This window comes from Camelus ferus, chromosome 22, assembly GCF_009834535.1.
Source record: "Camelus ferus isolate YT-003-E chromosome 22, BCGSAC_Cfer_1.0, whole genome shotgun sequence".
NCBI classification, from domain to species: domain Eukaryota; kingdom Metazoa; phylum Chordata; class Mammalia; order Artiodactyla; family Camelidae; genus Camelus; species Camelus ferus.
The window spans coordinates 16,502,083-16,521,867 of NC_045717.1; the positions used below are offsets into that span (position 1 = coordinate 16,502,083).

General features: G+C 54.1%; 1 protein-coding gene across 2 annotated transcripts; it reads left to right on the top strand.

The window, feature by feature from the left end:
* Positions 1–2,393: 2,393 nt before the first annotated feature.
* JAK3 (Janus kinase 3) lies at positions 2,394–17,979 on the top strand. Of its 2 annotated transcripts, none has more exons than XM_006174805.3 (24): positions 2,394–2,526; positions 4,455–4,651; positions 5,121–5,244; positions 5,595–5,706; positions 5,885–6,030; positions 6,406–6,700; positions 7,276–7,398; positions 7,492–7,649; positions 8,107–8,218; positions 8,430–8,616; positions 9,186–9,313; positions 9,544–9,675; positions 10,424–10,508; positions 11,137–11,264; positions 11,986–12,118; positions 12,198–12,349; positions 12,479–12,629; positions 13,261–13,400; positions 13,472–13,661; positions 14,132–14,256; positions 14,528–14,700; positions 15,138–15,255; positions 15,606–15,716; positions 16,644–17,979. In XM_006174805.3, exons 2-24 carry the CDS (start codon positions 4,468–4,470, stop codon positions 16,749–16,751), a joined length of 3,315 nt encoding a protein of 1,104 aa, XP_006174867.3. In that variant the 5' UTR covers positions 2,394–2,526; positions 4,455–4,467; the 3' UTR covers positions 16,752–17,979. The 2 variants fall into 2 exon arrangements, with proteins under 2 accessions (XP_006174867.3, XP_032321176.1); XM_032465285.1 differs by having other exon boundaries at positions 2,436–2,526; positions 4,459–4,651.
* The last annotated feature ends 1,806 nt before the right edge of the window (positions 17,980–19,785 follow it).

Here is a 19,785-nt window from a genome sequence, read left to right on the forward strand (position 1 = left end):
TCCAATCTTTAAGCCTTTTTTTTCTTGCCTCATTGCAATGGCCATGACCTCCAGAACAATGTTGAATGGAAGAGGTGAGAATGGACATCGTTGTCTTTTCCCCAATCTCAGGAGGACACAATTCAGTCTTTTACATCAAGTATACTATTACCGGTAGTTTTTTTTTTTTTTTTTTTTTGGTAGGTTTCCCTTAGCAGATTTGGGAAGTTCCCATTTACACATGATTTGTAAGAATTTTTATCATGAATGAGTGTTGAATTTTGTCGTTTCCTGCATCCATTAAAATAATCATATATTTTCACTGTACAGTTGATCTCTGAAGAACTCGGAGGTTAGGGGTGCTGACCCTTGTGCAGTCAAATATCTATGGATAACTTTACAGTAAGTCCTCCATATCTGAGGTTCTGCTGATTCAACCAACTTCAGATTGTGTAGTACATGTTTATCAAAAAATAATTGTGTACAAGTGGAACTTCATGATTCATATCTATGTTATTCAAGGGTCAACCCTACTTTTAATTTGCATTTCACCTGTTATGAGAAATGAGCATCTTTTTCTGGGTTTAATAGCTATTTGTCCTTCATTTTTTTTTTTGTAATTTCTGGGTTCATATCCTGCTAAATCATTGGCATTTTCTTATTGTCTTCTAGGAACGGCTTATACAATGAAGATATTTTATTCATGGCACTAGTTTACCTTTGTTTCCAGTTTCATTTGTTTATTCTTTAACTGTGCTTATGGGCTTTTTGCCAGCAGGAAATTTTGGATGTTTGTATTATGAAGTTTCTAATTTATTCTTGGGCAAGCTCTGGGTTCTGCCTCCTGGAATCTCCTCATGGAGACTTCATATGCCGCTCTCTGGGGCTGGTGGTGCCACCTTTGCCCTGACCCTGTTCTCCTCCTGCTCATTGTCAGCAAACCACGGTTACCATGTCACTAGAGTTGTCAGGAGCCTAGAAACTCACTGTGGTTCCTGGAAGGCAGGACCCTCTCTCTCAGGGCCAGGGATGAGAGTACACAGTTACATTCCTCTCTGCTGAAGCCACCCAGGAAGTGAAAGAAAAATACTATGGCTAAGCCCCCATGCAGCACTTCCTGCCACAAGCCTGCTGTGACTCCCACTGCGCTGAGGACACAACCCATACCCCTTCCCTCCACCCACAAGTCCCTACTGCTGCCTCCAACCAAGTCTTAGCACACTGTGTCCCTGCCACCCTGCCCTTCTCAGGAATGCTGTGACTTCATCGAGCGTCTCAGTCTTTGCCTGGGCTCTTCCTTTGCCAGAACTCCCCACATCTGCAGATCACTCTCTGGCTAATGCTACTTGTCCTTGGATTTCAACAGCAAAATCACTTCCTCCAGGAAGCCCTCCCAGACTGAGCATCTCTGCTAGCAGCCTCCCCCAAGGGCCACTGAAACACTTATTGGATGATTATTTGTTGCCATCACCCCCACTAGATTGTCAGCTCCACCAGGCAGAGACTAGATCTGCTCTGTCCCCTGCTGTGTCCCCAATGCCCTGCACACAGGAGGTGCCCAATAAGTGTCTGTGGGTGATTGAATTAAAGTCAACAAAATACCTACCAAAGCCATTTTTGTGCCAGGACTTGTGATGGGATTACAGAGATGAAAGCATCCTCTAAAATCTGTCCCCAAAGCTCTACTTTCTGGGGTTTGTATCCTACTAAGGACCTTGGCCCAGGTCTCACCTGGACACTGTCCCCAGCTTCCTCCTCCACCCATGATAGCCTCAGGGGTGTAAAAATGCACCAATTGGAACCCCCTGTAATCCGGGCCCTGCTGACTGCTCTGCCGTCCCCCTCAGTTCTCACCTTATCCAACTACGACTTCTGGTCCTTCAACAGCTCAACTCACTCCCCAGTCAGGGCTTTTGAACTTGCGGTGGGTGCCCTCCGCCAGGAGTCTTCTTTCTTTGTCCTGTTTTAAATCCCTGCTCGAAGGATTATGACTTCTGCACAAAGTCCCCCATCCTCACCACCCCTGGGCCCCAATCTTTGCCTGTCCTGACACCTTGGTTTTCTTTATTATCTATAATGATTAATTGCCACCCTGCCAGACCAGATAGTGAGGTGAGCCTGAGGGTTGGTCTGCTTGATTTTTGCTTTTTCTAGGGCTGGCCTTAGGGCAAGGAGCACAGAAGGGGCCGTTATCATGCCATGGGTGGGTAAACTGAGGCCCTGGGAACTAGGCCCTTGCCAGAGTCCCACAAGAGTGAGCCTGGAGTTTTTTGAGACCCCAGGTGAGATCTGGGCCCTTCTCTGTGCTGTCACCCCTTCCCTTAGGTCTGGGATCTCCAGCAGCCTGTCTGAGCAGGGCAGCTGCTGCAGAGTCTTCCGGAACTTTCTGCCCCTCCCTGCCTTCATCCCCCACACAGCCCTGACTTTCGGTAAGTGACAGCAGCTCAGGAAGCCAAGGGGCCCACACAGGAAGCAGCGAGTGGGACTTTCCTCCTCTGCTGCCCAGCTCTGCCCTCCCTCCGTTGGCCCAGGGTCCCCATCCCCAAGGTAAGAGCTGGTGGTGCCACATGGCTCTGGCCAGGGGTTGGGGGGAGACTGTGTGGATGGTTGCAGCTGGGGACAAAGGCAAGTTTGCCTTTCAGGCCTCCGAGGAAACCCCCCAGATGTGAGCTGGGGTGGCTGGCTGTGTGGCCTCTGGCAAACTGCTCCCCTCTCTGGGTCTCAGCTTTGTCCTGCATAAAACGAGGCCTTGAATTCCCAGCTCCCTGGACTTGCGAGAATCATCGCACATGTGCCCAGGGTTCGAGGTCCCTGGGGAGACAGTTTCCAGCCCCCACCCTTCCAGCCCTCAGTTCAGAGAATAGGGTGACCATCCCAGGCATGTGGGACTTTTGGTGTTAAAACAGGGGCATTTTTCTAGGCTCCAAACACCACCTCTGACTTTTTTTGTTTTACTTTTGATATTTTAAAAATCATATTTTTTAAGTTTTGTATTAAATAAAAGACGTGCTATGTGATTCCATTTACATAAAGGCACAAAGACAAGATCAGGGCAACTGTTAGAAATAGGATCGTAGTTCCCTCTGTGGGGAGTGACGGGGTCCGCAGAACTCCTGGGACTGGGAGTGTTTCGATTCCTGGTCTGGGAGTTGGTGACACCAGAGGGGGAAAGTTCTCTTTTCCCCACACCCTCCCTCCCTGACGGTAACCCCCAAACCACTGTGCCAAGGGACCTTCCTGTCTGGTTTAGCTGGTATTTATCAAGTGCTTGCTGGGACTATCACCAAGGATTTGTGCCACTCAGTGGGAATTAAATGAGTTGACAGCTCGGGCTGGGCTCAGCAAACAACCTTAGGGAAACAGGTAGGAATCAGCCCACTTTACAGCTGGAAAAGTTGTGTCCCAGCAGTGGGAGTCCTGCCCAGGTCACAAAGCCAGGATATAGTGGGGCTGGGGTTTGAACCCAGAGCCTGGGGTTTTCACCTATCCCCAGTCCCAGGCTTATATTCTGGGCATGTTATAAATCTCATTAATGCTGTCCACCACCCCTACCCCCACTGTTATTTTGGAACATAGTCTTTTTTACCCAACATTCTCTTTATATCCTCTTCATTCAGATCAATTTAAGTGGATCTTGTCCATTTGTCCCCGCTCCCACCCCGTTCCTCACAGGGTTCAAAGCCCAACTTCTTCCTCTACCCAGTCAGGGGTCCTAAGCTCTGGGGTCCCCCAGGGTGACTGAGATCTGGTAGTTGACTGGTGTGGAATGCCTGGGAATAAGGCGGGCGGTTTTCTCCCAGGGAGGACTTCCTATTATAGGGGCCTAATGGTGGGAGTGATGAAGGGAACAGAGGTGGGGGAGCAGGGGAAACAGACACAGAAATCCCTGTCGACTGAGTCATCAGTTTGGGTCTGCCTCCCTCAACGTGCATCACACCAGGTGCAAAAGCTTCCAGCTCCAGCCCCAGAAGTGCTTGAATCCCCCAGACCCAGAGGGAGGGTTGGCCACCCCTAGCTTCTTAAACACCTATATGCACAAGCCATCTGCTTTCTGGTCAGCAAATCCCTATATCTGTGATCGATTGCTCCGGCTTGTCTGGAGAAGGGGCTGGAGCAACTGGTGTATGGGAAGGCTGGAGATTGACTGGAGATGTCTGCCCTGAGTACCATAATAGTCTGGGGTGTGAGTTCCCACAAACTGGTGTGAATATATTCCACTCCCCAAGCACAGCCCTCATCTGGGGGGTTATGGCTCTTCACCCACCTTGCACACTCATCTCCCTCTCTCTGTCTCTCTGCATCTCTGTCTTGCTTTTTCTCTCTGTGTGTTTCTGTCCCTCTCTCCTCCCTCCCTCTCTCTCTGGCTTCACCCCTACCTCACCCACAAGCATCTCTGCCCCCTACTCCACTCCCAGAAGTGTTGTAGTCTTGTCCCCTCTGCCCACAACTGAGGGGCTACCTCTTTCTGTGTCCAGGCAGGCTGCAATCATGGCACCTCCAAGTGAGGAGATGCCCTTGATCCCTCAGCGTTCCTGCAGCCTCTCCTCTTCAGAGGCTGGCGCCCTGCACGTGCTGCTGCCCCCTCGGGGCCCTGGACCCCCACAGCGCCTATCCTTCTCTTTTGGGGACCACTCAGCTGAAGAGCTGTGTGTTCGAGCTGCTAAGGCCAGTGGTGAGTGGGTCCCTAGAAGGCTTGGCTGGAGGGAGGGGTAGGGCTGTGGGGAACCCAGATTGGGAGCTGAAATAGCTGCCAAGTGGAGTCAGCATTGGAGCTGGGGCTTTGAAAGATGAGTAAGAGTTTGGTAAGGGAGGAGGGTGCACAGGCAACGATATATGCAAAGACTCAGAAGTGTGATGACGTATTAGGGGAAACAGCTGGTCATCCCTCAAGGTAAACTGTACAGTGGAAAGAGATGCTCTAGGGAGAGGGGCCAGGAGCCCTGAGAAGCAGGCTGAGTACATGACTGGCTTCTCTCCTAAGGGCAATGAGGAGCCTTGGAATGGGTGTGAGAAGGGGTGGGACATGGTGTCAGAGCTGAAGGTGAGATAAAGCCTGTTGGGGCCGCATAGGGATGACATGGCAGCCCTGCAGGGGACAGAAGGGGAGACTTGGGTGGGAGCTGATGGAGGTGTCCCCTCAGGTATCCTGCCCGTGTACCACTCCCTCTTTGCTCTGGCCACGGAGGACCTATCCTGTTGGTTCCCCCCGAGCCACATCTTCTCCGTGGAAGACGTGGGCACCCAGGTCCTTGTCTACAGGCTCCGGTAGGAAGTGTCTCCCTACAACCTTCCTGATCCCTCAGGAGATGTGGATTAAATGATACCAGGAGGGCATGCCTTTTGTTGAGGGCTTAGGGAATGGGAGTTTAAAACAACAGTGACCCTACAATCACCATCTCCCTGAACCTCCTGGTGGGTACCCCAGGGAGGGTGTGGTCATTGCTTATTTGACAGTTGAGGAAACTGAAGCCAGAGTGGGTGGGTCACTTGTCCAAGGTCACACAGTAAGTCAATGACCTAATCTGAGCTCTGTGAAGTCTTCGCAGTTTAGGCTCCCCCCAACCACCACACCACCGTATCCCCACTCTAAGGTTCTCCCCTCCCCGCTCCCACAGCTTTTACTTCCCCAACTGGTTTGGGCTAGAAAAGTGCCACCGCTTTGGGCTACGAAAGGACTTAGCCTGCGCCATCCTTGACCTGCCAGTCCTGGAGCACCTATTTGCTCAGGTAGGGATCTGTGTGAGGTTCAGCCCAGGGGTGGAGGTCCACAGGGCTATATCAGGGCTCAGGACTGGGCAGCCTTGGCTGACCCTGCCTGTGGCAGCCCTGGGGTGGAGGTCAGCCCGGGGGTGGGGGTCTACAGAGCAACATCGGGGCTCATGGTTGGACTGTGACTGGCCCCTAGCACCGAAATGACCTGGTGAGCGGCTGCCTCCCAGTGGGCCTCAGCCTCAAGGAGCAGGGTGAGTGTCTCAGCTTGGCTGTGCTGGACCTGGCCCGCATGGCTCTCGAGCAGGCTCAGCGGCCCGAGGAGCTGCTGAAGACCATCAGGTGAGGGCTTCCAGGCTGTGGCGTCGTCAGAGTCCACCTTGAGGCTCCCCACCTAGAAGCCTGCTGTGCACTCATGTGGCCCAGACCCCTGCCAACCCAGCCCTACCCCCTTACCCACACTGAGGTTCCATCACCAGGCCTCCTGCAGCTAAAAGGCCTATATGTGTCCCTGTCTGTCCTATGGACCTCAGTGGCCCTTCCCACACTGAGGCCCCGCTCCCATGTGTGTCCCTGGGTGTGTCTCCGTGTGCACTTTGTTGCCCCCCTATTGAGGCCATACACCAGCCCGTGAACTAAAGCCTGGGTTGGTGTGCGTCCCTGTCCTCCCTTCTGAGACCCCTTCCCACACTGAGGGCCCCCTACCCCCACTCGCAGCTACAAGGTCTGCCTGCCCCCCGGCCTGCGCGACCTGATCCAGGGCCTGAGTTTCGTGACACGAAAGCGTATCCGAAGGACAGTGCGCAGGGCTTTGCGCCGCGTGGCCGCCTGCCAGGCTGACAGGCATTCACTCATGGCCAAGTACATCATGGATCTCGAACGGCTGGACCCAGGCAGGGCCGCCGAGACCTTCCGCGTGGGCCTCCCCGGGACGGCTGGTGGTCAGGATGCGCCAGGGCTGCTCCGCGTGGCTGGTGGCAGCGGCATAGCCTGGAGCCCAGGAGAACAAGAGGTGCAAAGGCGGCGGGGGCGGGGCCAAGGGGAGGAGCATGGTAGTGGGAGGGGCTTGAGGGGCGGGGTCAAAGGGAGGGCGACTGTGAGAGAGCTTGGGCCCGCCCCGCCACCCCCGGAGGAGTGAGAAGGTGGGGCTGAGCCAGGTAGCAGAATGAAATAGGCTACTAGTTGGGTGGGCGGGGCTCAGGCCAGGGTCAACAGCAGGTGGAAGGGAGAGACAGGACTGAGGAAGGGCGGGGATCCTGACTGGACTAAGGGAAACTGCGAGATAAGGTGTAGCTAAGTGAGGGAGGGGCTCAGGGTTGGTGAGGGGGACCAGCCGAGAGAAGGAGGTGGGGTTTGGCAGGGGTGGGGCGGCAGATATTTGGGGCTGAGCAGGGGAGGGGTTGAAAAGGGCGGGACTGACAGAAAGGGTGAGTCTTGGCTGGCAGGTAGTAGGAGAGGGATGTGGCTGGGTGAGGCTGAGAGGGTAGGGTCTCAAGTGTATGGGTTGGTGGGGTCCAAGTTTCCAAGAGGGACTTTGGACTCTGGGTTGGGGGCGGGATCCCCAACCTCAGCCCTCCTCCTTCCCAGGTCCTTCAGCCCTTCTGCGACTTTCCAGAAATTGTGGATATCAGCATCAAGCAGGCCCCGCGCTTTGGCCCGGCTGGGGAGCACCGCCTGGTCACCGTCACCAGGACGGACAACCAGATCCTGGTGGGTGCTGGACGCCCCCCTACCTTACCCGAGGGCGGCGACGTGGGACTGTCACCCTTGGGCCACAGCGTGTGCTGACGCGGATCCCCTCAGGAGGCCGAGTTCCCGGGGCTGCCCGCCGCCTTGTCCTTCGTGGCACTCGTGGATGGCTACTTCAGGCTGACCACCGACTCCCAGCACTTCTTCTGCAAGGAGGTGGCGCCGCCGCGGCTGCTGGAGGAGGTGGCTGAGCAGTGCTATGGCCCCATCACGTAAGGACCCGACCCCACTGTGGCCAGACCCACCTGGGACTGAATCTCGGTCAGTCCCCTTCTCTGCTCCTCTGTGTCCTCACCTCTTAGGAGCTCTGAACAAGGAGTCAAGTGCTTGAACAGCGCCAGGTGCATAGGTGATGCTCAGTGAGGCTGGAGTCTCCTTTCTGCTGCTGGGGCAGCTGCTTCCCTCACTTTGACTCCTCCAGGCTCCAGGGCCATTTCCTGGGGATGCAAATGGTGCCTAGCTTCACCTACAGCCTCCTCTTTAATCCCCTAAGCAGAAGCCCTGACTTGTGGCTCATTTTATACATGGGAGGGAGTAAGGGAATGTTACCTGGTGAGGGTCCCAAAGGTTCAGAGAGATCAGGATTAGCCCAGGTCTAGTTTGGTTTCTCTGCTTCCATCTTTCTTTCTCTGTCTTTGACTCTCAGTTCCCTCCCTCCTTTCCTCACAGCCTGGATTTTGCCATCAACAAACTCAAGACTGGGGGCTCGCTTCCCGGCTCCTACGTTCTCCGTCGCAGCCCCCAGGATTTTGACAGCTTCCTCCTAACTATCTGTGTCCAGGTCAGTCTACCACTAGGGGCCAGGAGGACAAAGGAGGGCTTCCTGGAGGAGGTGACATTTAAGCTGAAAACTGAAAGATGAATCAGCATGGCTTCCTGAAGAAGGGGAGGGAAAAGGCATTCCCAGTGGATGGAACAGCATATGCAAAGGCTTGGAGATTTTGAGGGGATGGTGCTACCCACTCCCACTCAAGGGCCACTCCTCTTTGCAGACCCCCCTGGGCCCTGATTACAAAGGCTGCCTCATTCGGTGTGACCCTTCGGGAACTTTCTCCCTGGCTGGCCTTGGCCGTCCCCACAGCAGTCTTCGAGAGCTCCTGGCAGCCTGTTGGGATAGTGGGTTGCATGTGGATGGGATTGAGCTGAACCTCACCTTCTGCTGCACCCCCAGACCCAAAGGTGAGCCGGCCCTCTTCCTTGAGCTGCGTGATTGATCTGGGACCCTGCCTTCTGTGTCTGCCACAGCTCTTGTGTGGCAAGTGGGAGAGACTGCAGGTCAAGGTAGTTCAGTGGGGAAAAAGGGTGATTTGGGGCTGCTAGGATAGATGTTGCTTTCAGGCATGGCTAGATCCAGGCACAGTTGGACTAGCACTTAGTCTTTCTCCATCTCTTGCCTCTTCCTCTGGGTGAATTTTGCTCTCAGACAAATCCCCCTTGGATGGGACAACTTTGAGGTGTGAGTTCTCCAGAGTCTCCCAGAATCCCTAGCAGGACTGACACCAGGCTGCCCACAGCACCACCTGGTCGTTTGCACCCCCTGCAGGGTTCCTTCCCTCTCTGTCTCCCTCCCCCACCCCCTACTGCAACTTCCTGGAGTCTCCTTTCAAATAATGCACATGCTCCTGGGTCCTCATCTCAGTGGGGGAGAGGGGTCACAAGAGACACTCCACTGAGACAGGGAGTAAGGAAAGCTTTGAGGACCTTTTATCTCTGACGTCTGGTTTTCTTCCTCCACTCACTCCCCATAGAAAAATCCAACCTGATAGTGGTCCGGAGAGGTTGCAGCCTGCCCACGTCATGCCCTGTTCAGCCCCAATCTCAGTGCCAGCTGAGTCAGATGACGTTTCACAAGATCCCTGCTGACAGCCTGGAGTGGGTAAGGAGCCCCAAGGAATGGAGGTTGGGGATACTTCAGTTGTGAGCCAGAGACCATGTCTACATCCATCTCTGCTGCATGGCCCTAGGCATGTGACATACCCTCCTTATGCCTGTTTCATCATCTATAAAATGCGGCCAGTGCCTGTGCCTGGCTCGGGCCAGGGCCAGAAAACTGGATCCCACGGGAGCCCACTTACTGGCCTCTCCTGTTTCCCCCTCACTCTCCAGCATGAGAATCTTGGTCACGGGTCTTTCACCAAGATTTACCGCGGCTGTCGACATGAGACCGTGGATGGGGAGGCCCGGGAGACAGAGGTGCTGCTCAAAGTGATGGATGTCAAGCACAAGAACTGCATGGAGGTGAGCAGGGTGGGGACCAGGCCTTCTGGGTTCAGAGAAATTTAAAAACACACAGGGTCTTAAAACAACAGACATGTAGCCAAAGCATCTCCAAACCATGAACTACAGGAGGGTCAGGGAATTTAGATACAAATAGAAAGAGTACACCAAACAGAGAGAACAGCCGGTGCAAAGGTCCTGAGGCCGGGCCAAGCCTGGCATGTTGAAGGAACATCAGGGAGGCCAGTGGGTTGGAGAGGAGCGAGCAAAGGAGAAGAGAAGAATGATGTGGATGGAGACATCAGCAGATGCTGGGCAACACAGGGGAAGGTTTGAGCCCTTCTCAAATCCCAAGTCTCCCACTTGTGTGAGAGACTCATGGTAGGCTACAGTGAGGACTTCCATCCTTCATCAGAAAACCATGATACAGTGGGGAAGGTATAGCTCAGTGGTAAAGTGCATGCTCAGCATGCATGAGATCCTGGGTTCAATCCCCAGTACCTCCATTAAAACAAACAAACAAACAAAAAGAAAACCATGATACAAAAAAAAAAAAAATGTACACAGTGTAAACAAGCCTGCATCTAAAAAGAAAAAAGAAAAACATCATGATACAGAGTGCTGTGTGCATTAATGGTTAACTCTGGAGCCGAACGAGGCGTGTGGCTAGGTCTCCTAAGGCAGGTTTGTGAGCAGCAAGTTTGGGGTCCTTGGCCTGACCCTGGGGTGGGAGGAACCCATGCATCTTCTCTCCCTCTCCCTTCCCCAGTCATTCCTGGAAGCAGCGAGCTTGATGAGCCAAGTGTCATACCAGCATCTTGTGTTGCTCCATGGCGTGTGCATGGCTGGAGACAGTGAGAAACACTCCCTATCCCCACCCCTGCCCTACCTCATTTAGCCTAAAATTGAGCCTATCTACAGCAGCAATGGCGCCCCCTGCTGGGGCTCCGTTCCAACCAAGGGCCACAGTATCTCGCTAAGCTTCCATTTCATCAGTATAACTCAACAGCTCTTGGGAGCCCAGAATGTGGCAGGAGCTGGGTGCATTGAGTAGAACATGCCAGGCTGGGCAGAGTGATAAATGAGCGTGTGTGGCGGGGGCAGCACAGGGCACAGTGGGTGGTCAGGGGCTGCTAACTCAGCTTGGAGGTCAAGCAACAGGATTCTGAGTAGGTGAGGACCAGTTCTAGGCTGGGAAGGCAAGGATAAGTTGGCGATAGGGAAGAGGGAGAAGAAGGATGTTCTAGGCAGAAACATAGAATGTGCGAAGGGCTGGAAGTGAGTTATAGAGAGAGATTGGTACCTTCTAGGAATATCAGACAAGTAGTTTGGACGTGGGAAGTGGGGTAAGGCTGGAGGGGCAAGGGAGGGAAAAGTCAGAGCTGAGAGTTCAAGTGACCCTTGAAGGTGGGATGCGGGCAGAGCCTGTTGAACACGAGTACAGTCCTGCCTCCTAACCCTCCCCCTCCCTACTGCCACCAGGCATCATGGTGCAGGAGTTTGTACACCTGGGAGCACTGGACACGTATCTGCGCAAGAGTGGCCACCTGGTGCCTGCCAGCTGGAAGCTACAGGTGATCAAACAGCTGGCCTATGCCCTCAACTATCTGGTGAGTCCTCCTCCTCTGCCTGCTCCACTCTCCATCCACAGAGCGGAGGGGAATTGAGAGTGGGTGCTGTAGTACGGATAGAAGTTTGGCAAGGCTGCAAGGCAGATGACGTTGGGCATTTTAGACTGAGAGAACAGCATATGTACAGGGTCAGAGATATAAGAGCAGAAGAAGGGAACAGCTGGTCATCCATGGACATCAAGGGGAGTAGTGAGAAATGAGCCTGGGCAGGGAGGAAGTCTTCTGAGAAGAAGGAACACTGGACCTGGGACCTTGAAGACTGAGTAGGAGTTCATCAAGGGAAGAAAGGAAGGAGGGCATGTCAGGCCAAGGCAACAGCCTGGGCAAAGGCTGCAGCTTAGATGGTGGGTTGCATGTCCTGGGGTGCATCAGGTAGTTTACTTGGCAGGGAACCAGGGTAGAGGTGTGGGAGAGAGAAGCTCACATAAAGAGCAAACAAGGGCTGGATCTCAAAGGGCCTTGAATGCCAGGCTGAGGACCTTTGACTTTACCCTGAAACGACTGAGGAGCCATGGAGTGGGAGAGCACTGTTTTGAGAGGGGGAGGGCCACAGGGGGTGGACTGCCAACAGTCTAGGGAAGATTCTAAAGTATGGTCTGAGCAGTCCCAGGTGGGCTTTGAAGAATGTGTAGGAGTTCACCAGCCAGACTACTCATTCATCAACCCCTCCTTGGCATTTCCCTATGCCTGGCTCGCTTAGGAAGACAAAGGTCTCCCTCATGGCAATGTCTCAGCCCGGAAAGTGCTCCTGGCCCGGGAGGGGGCTGATGGGAACCCACCCTTCATCAAACTGAGTGACCCTGGTGTCAGCCCCACTGTGCTAAGTCTGGAGAGTAAGTGCGGAGGGGTGGAGGAGGGAGGGGCCTAGTGGGTCACGGAAGCGGATCCCTGACCCCATCCCTGCCCGCGCAGTGCTCACTGACAGGATTCCCTGGGTGGCCCCTGAGTGTCTCCAGGAGGCCCGAACACTTGGCTTGGAAGCTGACAAGTGGGGCTTTGGTGCCACAGTCTGGGAGGTGTTCAGCGGTGTCATGATGCCCATCAGCACCCTGGATCCAGCCAAGGTCAGAGCACCGGCATTGGCCTCAAGAGCCCTCATTTGATAGAAGGGTAGACTGAAGTCCAGCTTGGGGAGGATGGGTGGGTCTGAGGGGGCTTTCTGAGGGTGCACCAGCTCTTCCTCCTGCCCTCAGAAGCTCCAGTTTTACGAGGAACGTCAGCAGCTGCCCGCCCCCAAGTGGATGGAGCTGGCCCTGCTGATCCAACAGTGCATGGCGTACGAGCCGGGCCAGAGGCCCTCCTTCCGTGCTGTCATCCGTGACCTGAACAGCCTCATCACTTCAGGTGCCTACTGGCACTGGGTCAGGTGTGGGGCAGGGCAGCGCTAGCCTGTCATATTGGGCCCAGTAGGAGAAGAGTGAGGGTCGCATTCAGAACCTGCCCTGAGTTGGAGTGGTTTGTGACTGTAATAGTCAGCACAAGCTTCAACAACTGCTGTAATAAACAGGCCCCTCAGCTCAAGGTTGAACATAGTGGATATTTAGTTCTCATTTGATGAGGGTGTCCAGGTCAACAGGAACCTTTCCCTTTGTAGCTTCACCCATCCCATGGCCTTAGGCCCCTGTTGGATCCTCTGTAGGCAGGAGACAGATGGGAGACGGTCCCATTCTAGGTTTCCATGGGCCAGGCCTGAAGTGGCACCCAGGATATCTCTCCCCTCCATCAGCTTGAGCTCAGTCATGTGACCACCCCTCATGGGGGAAACTCCCTTCTGTCTGTGTGCAGTGTACGCACTATGTAAGAGGTCTGCCTTTGCCCAGGGGCACCTTTTCCAGCCCCCACAAATTACCTTTTGGCTTGCAGTGGCCCTGCCATAATGTACAGGAAGGGTAAGCATGCAGATTGAAGTCACACAGCAAGTCAGTTTAGGAGTGGGAGCCCAGTATGCTGTTCATTTACTGCTCATGTCCTCCAGATTATGAGCTCCTCTCAGACCCCACACCTGGTGCCTTGGCACCCCGTGACGGGCTTTGGAATGGTGCCCAGCTCTATGCCTGCCAGGACCCTACCATCTTTGAGGAGAGACACCTCAAGTATATCTCACAGCTGGGCAAGGTGAGGTGGGCTGGCTTGGGGTGGGTGGGGTAGCACCCATGCACGTGGACACCAGCCCTGCTGTCCCCCAGGGCAACTTTGGCAGCGTGGAACTATGCCGCTATGACCCACTGGGCGACAACACAGGCGCCCTGGTGGCTGTGAAGCAGCTGCAGCACAGTGGGCCAGAACAGCAGAAGGACTTCCAGCGGGAGATCCAGATCCTCAAAGCCCTGCACAGCGACTTCATTGTCAAGTACCGAGGTGTCAGCTATGGTCCAGGTGAGCCACCTCCCAAGTAGGTGCTCTTCAAATCACATCCTCATCCTCCTCCAGTACCATTTTAGGGTGATTTGAGAACGCCAACAGTGGCGCTACTGACGTCTCTTTTTCACCCAGATTCAGATCGCCTTGGGATTGTCAATATCCCCACCTGAAAAATGGGTCATTTATAAGGTTCTTAAAGAATCAATGCCTGTAGGGGGAGGAGGATATAGCTCAGTGGTAGAGAATGTGCTTAGCATGCACAGGGTCCTGGGATCAGTCCCCAGTAAAAACATCAATGTATATAATAGAAGGTACTCAAAAGACATTAGCGATAGGTGTCATTGTTACCGTTCCCATTTTATAGAAAGTAATATTGAGGCCAGGCAGGACTCAAGGTCCCATTCTTAATGGGGAAGAATCGGGAGGGGGAGAAGACAGAGTTAGGCCCTGTGGTGACTCCTCCTTTCCTCCCCCACCTCCCCTAGGCCGCCAGAGCCTGCGGCTGGTCATGGAGTACCTGCCCAGCGGCTGTCTGCGCGACTTCCTGCAGCGGCACCGTGCCCGCCTCGACGCTGGCCGCCTGCTCCTCTTTGCCTCGCAGATCTGCAAGGTGCCAGGCGGGTGTGAGAGGGCGGGGCACCGGGGGACCTGCGGGTGCTGAGCTGGCTCAGCCTGGGCAGGGTCTTCATAGATTTGCTGGGAAGGCTGTGGTCTGGTTGGAAGTGGGGTTGAGTTAGGGCTAAGGTCAGGACTGGAGTGCAGGATGGATCAGGGATAGGGTGAGACTTGGGGGTCTGGGTTGGGGCTGGTGTAGGATACCAGGTCAGGCTTGGGGCCCGGGCCCAGTCATCCTGGGGTCCATGCCCCATGCCTGCCCGCAGGGCATGGAGTACCTGGGCTCCCGCCGCTGCGTGCACCGCGACCTGGCAGCCCGTAACATCCTGGTGGAGAACGAGACGCACGTCAAGATCGCAGACTTCGGCCTCGCCAAGCTTCTGCCGCTCGACAAAGACTACTACGTGGTCCGCGAGCCCGGCCAAAGTCCCATCTTCTGGTGGGCACTCTGCCCCGCCCCCACCCTGACCATTCCCTTCCTCCCAGTTACCCAGGCCCCCTCCCCTGCACCCACTTTCCTGGCCGCGCCCCTCCTCCCCCTGCCCTGGGCCCACCCTGGCCACGCCCCGACAACCCCGGCCCTTCCCCGCTGTACAGCTTCGACCCACCCCCCCCCTCCTGCCCTGCTCCGCCCCTTGGCACTGGTCCCTCCCTTCCTTCAAAGGCACGGCTCTTCCCTGATCCCACCCAGGCCTCACTCTGGCCCAACCTGGGGTTGGAGAATCCTCTCAACCCACGGTCTGGGGAACTAGAGACCTCGGATCTGGGACTGACCATCTCACAGCCTCCACCTTGACCAGCTCCCCAGCCCAAGGCTGCCCCCTTCCCCGTCCTCTGCCCTACGGTCGAATCCCAAGACTTCCTCATCCCCCTCAGGTATGCCCCAGAGTCCCTCTCAGATAACATCTTCTCGCGCCAGTCGGATGTCTGGAGCTTCGGGGTCGTCCTGTATGAGCTCTTCACCTACAGTGACAAGAGCTGTAGCCCCTCAGCTGTGAGTTGGCAGCCCCGGATCTCCAACACCCTCCTCCCCACAACCCCTTCATGGCCAATCCCTGTCCTGTTTGTACCTGCGTCCATCTTTTGCTTAGGATCACCTGATCCCAACCTTAGAGGGCCCAGTAGGACGTCTTTTCACTCTGGCTGACCCCTCCTCCCACCACAGGCAGCACCCCCCCATCCATCACAGAAGACTCCTCCTCTTTTAAGGAGGACACTGTCCCTCTCTGTGGGTGATTCCCCTCCTCCCTTCACTCTGGCTGACTCCCTCAGTCACGGATGGCCCCTACTCCCTCCATCATGAATGGCTCGTCCCCCACCATGCATGCTCCCCCTTGGTCCCAGGAGTTCCTGCGGATGATGGGATGTGAGCGAGATGTCCCAGCCCTCTGCCGCCTCCTGGAGCTGCTGGCTGAGGGCCAGAGGCTGCCCGCACCTCCTGCCTGCCCTGGTGAGGTGAGCGCTGGAGGGCCTGCCTCAGTTTCCCACTCTGTAGCTGCACTGGGGGTCTTGGGCCAGCCTGCTGGCCCCTCTGGGTCTCTTCACCACTGATGTCTCTTGGTTGAGAGCAGAGGCCAGGGCATGAGGCTGAAGGAGATTCTGTCCTCTACTTTGCTGCTCTCTATTTGGCAAGTCACAAACACTTTCAGAGCCTAAGTTATCCTATCTCCAAAATGGGAGTAACTGCCTTATTGGATGGGAGAGGATCAGACTAGTTAATGCCTCTCCAGTGCTCATTTCTGAGCCTGGCACACAGTCGGTGCTCAATAAATGTTTGTGGCCTGAGCAAGTTAATTTATAAATGATCAACCACATGTCTGACACTTGCACAAAAGTTGTGATGATAAACTGTGAGAGTCACTATCAGTTACTGAGCACTGATGGTGTGGGGACCCAGCAGGGGACAGAACAGATACTACCCCTCCCCCACTATAGCTTGTAGAAGCTAACAAGAACATTCTGATGCTGCTCAATGTCTGGAAAGAGATGGGGGATGTGGTCAGGGAGGGCCTCCTAGAGGGGGTGATGCCTGAAAGAGGAAGAGGATCCTGCTCGTGGGGAAAGCTGAGAGAGGACATTCTCAGTGGAGAACACAGCAGGTGCAAAGGCTCTGAGGTGGGAATGAGCTTGGTGTATTTAAAAACTGAGATGGGGGCAAATATGGCTGCATGGAATGAGAGAGGAGGTGATGGAGGGAGATGGTGGAGGGAGGGAGGTAGGGGAGGGGATGAGATTTTGTTCTAAGATCCATAGGGAACCATGGGAGGCTTTGGAGTAAGCAAGGAAGAGATGGAGTCTAATTTATATTTTAAAACTATTAACAGGAGTTATGATCTTCCTACCACTCACATGTGACCCTGTTGTCTCTTCCCACCCCCTCAGGTTCATGAGCTCATGAAGCTATGCTGGGCCCCTAGCCCACAAGACCGGCCACCATTCAGTGCTCTGGGTCCCCAGCTGGATGCACTGTGGAGTGGAAGCCAGGGATAGTGTCCAGAGGCATGAGATTTTCAGCCTTCCCTGCTTGTCTGGAGGGAGAACCCCATTCACCATCATTTTTATATCTCCTGCACACAGACCTCTGGGTTCTGGTCTCCATGGACTGGCTGTGTGACCTCGGGCAGGGACTGAACCTCTCTGGGTTTCCTGTTTCAGAGACTCCCTCATGGGGCAAATGACATTGCACTTAGGGGCTTGTAGAGCAAGAGTAGTCTTGTGGCCTTTGAAACTTGTAAAGATTCAAGACAGATGCAATGGTGGGGTCTTCTGAACTCCCCCCACCCCCGAATCAAGGAATAAATTTAAGCCTCTTCCATCTTCCCATCTTCTCATGGCTTGGCCCTGAGCTTCTTGTCTCATTTCCAGAAGGAACATTATGTAGCTTTAAATATATGATCTCAGGCTTCTTTTCCCTCTTCCCTCTTTAGCTGGAGGAAGCCAAGGACAAGAGCAGCTGCCCTGGCTGAAATTCATTTTTGGGGGGAACCTGTGTGACTGGGATTGTGTAAGAGGCCAGAGAAGGCTGAGGTCCTGGTCGACCCTAACTGAACCTGAGTGTCCCAGGGCTTCAGTTTTTCTGTCTTACACACTAGAGCCCTTTCTGTCCTGACCAGAGGATCGCACAACTGATGACTATGGAGGCTGACAGAAACTCTTCAGCAGTTGAAGGAAGGAAAGGCATTCTTGGTAGAGGGAACAGCATGGCAAGAGTAAGGAGGCTCTGAGTATACAGGTTAAGAGCTCAGGTGTTGGAGCCCATGGTTCTGCCACTTATTTGCTGTGTGATGGTGGGTGAGTTGTTTCTCCTCTCTGAGCCTCCGTTCCGTCCTCTTACAATGGGCAATAGTGTTGGCCCTTTGGTGGTACAAAGTCAACTTCTGGAGGCTTGTGAACAGGCATTTTGTGCAGGTTAAGCCCGCATCGCTTCTTCACACCTGCCAGCAATGCTTTTCTGCCACTTTTGCCTCTTTGGAAAACTTTTATTCACCTCTCAAAACCCCAGCTATCACCTCCCTGCAGCCCTCCCTGGGGTTCTCCCACAACTGCCAGCCAGCCCTGTACTTCCTTCTGACCCTTGGACTGGGGTGGGGTCTGCATTCAGCTCTGTCTCCTCTGACCTGGAGGCTCCTTGGGGGCTGGGCTGGGGTGGGCAGAGAGAGGACTCTGGGAGTGTTTGTTGAATGAATAAAGAAGTTCAGGGGTTGGAGGAGGGTATAGCTCAGTGGTAAAATGTGTGCTTAGCATGCATGAGGTCTTGGGTTCAATTCTCCAGTACCTCCATTAAAAATAAACGAACCTAATTACCACCTCCCAAATAACAAAAATATAAAAAGAATAACAAATTTTAATGTTCAGTGGAAAGGATGGGTTGTTGCTGGACTTGGGCAGTGGGGATCCTTAGAGATGTGCGAGCCGGGAAGGAACGTGCTTATGGCTGGGGGATAGAGATCCCTGGGGGCCACAGACCCCTCAGGGCAGGCTGGCAGCAGAGGGGCAGGAGGATGGGGTTTGGAGGACAGAAGCCCTCCCCCCAGCCCCAGCTGCTGGCCTTGGCTCAGTCCTGGGGAGCTGATTACAGGCTCTTCTTGGTGGGTGGAGAGAACAGGCTGCTCTTGGGGGGTCAGAGGGCGAGGCTGGATTAGGAAGGCGAGGCCATGCAGCTGGGTCCAACATCAGTAGGGGCCAGGCTAGTCCCCTCCACATCTGCTGGAAAGATTAGGAGAGTGACAGAGACAGAGAGAGATAGAGAAGGAGAGAGAAAGGCCAAGACTCAGGGGGAGACAGACAAGCAAGGGAGAGACAGAGACAGAGATCTCTACGCCTACTCTCCTAGCCTAGGTAAAGCTGCCTGCTTTGGTGAAAGGGGGACGGGATGGCTCTGGGCTCAAGCAGGAAAGGATTTTTCAGCTCAGGGTCTCCCCTGAGTTGGGTTGAGTAACCGTCCTCTCTGCCTTAGTTTCCCTCCTTGGTAAAACAGGGTCATAAGGCTTCCTGGGCTCATACCCGGCAGATGCTGCACGATTGCAGCCGGCTTCATTCTGGGTCCCCCAGACCCTGCCCAGCCCAAGGAGGCCAATGCGGGAGAGGCAGAGCCGACCAACACTCCAGCCCCAGGGCATACCCAGCCTCCTGTGGTCTTGGGCAAGTGTGGCGTCCCCTCTCTGAGCTTCAATTTTCCTTCTTTGTACAATAATAAGGACAAGAAGATTCTGGGCTTGGTGGTTTTTTTCAGCAGAGGTACTGGGGATTGAACCCAGGACCTTGTGCATGCTAAGCATGCTCTCTACCACACTCTACCATTGAGCTAGACTCTTCCCCTGAAGACAAGAAGATTCTGTAGTGTTTTTTTGTTTTTGTTTTGGGGGAGGGAGGAGGTAATTAGGCTTATTTATTTTTATATTTAATGAAGGTACTGGGGATTGAACCCAGGACCTCTCGCATGCTAGGCACACATTTTACCACTGAGCTATACCTCAACTCCTACAAGATTCTGAATGTCCCTGGTCTCAGCTGGCTGCCTGCCTGCCACCAGCATCCTGTGGAATGATTATTTCTCAGTTCATTTCTTTCACTTCTTTACAATGGTTAAAAAAAAAAAAGACTCCTCAACCAGTGGTCCCCTGGGAGAGATGTGCCCAAGGAAGGAGGAGAAACCATGGTGGTTTTGCGCTCATTTCAGCCTCTCTATACACAGTGTTGTGGCTGGATCAGCTCTTGGAGTTCTTATTATGACTGCAAGATGCCCTTCAGCAACAACCAACAGGAAACTTGGAGAAAATCAAAATGTATTATGTACAGGACGTGGAAATTAGACAGCACACCTGGGGCCACAGAACCAGGTCACAGGTAGAGAGAGCATTATGGGCTTGGGGTCCTGCTTTTATTAGGGTCAAAAGTGAGGGCCTCGTGCTCCCCAGACTCAATCTTTATTGGTGAACTTATTTAAGAAAAGTTTTTGGAGGGGAGGTAATTAGGTTTATACATTTATTTTTTAAATGGAGGTACTAGGGATTGAACCCAGGAC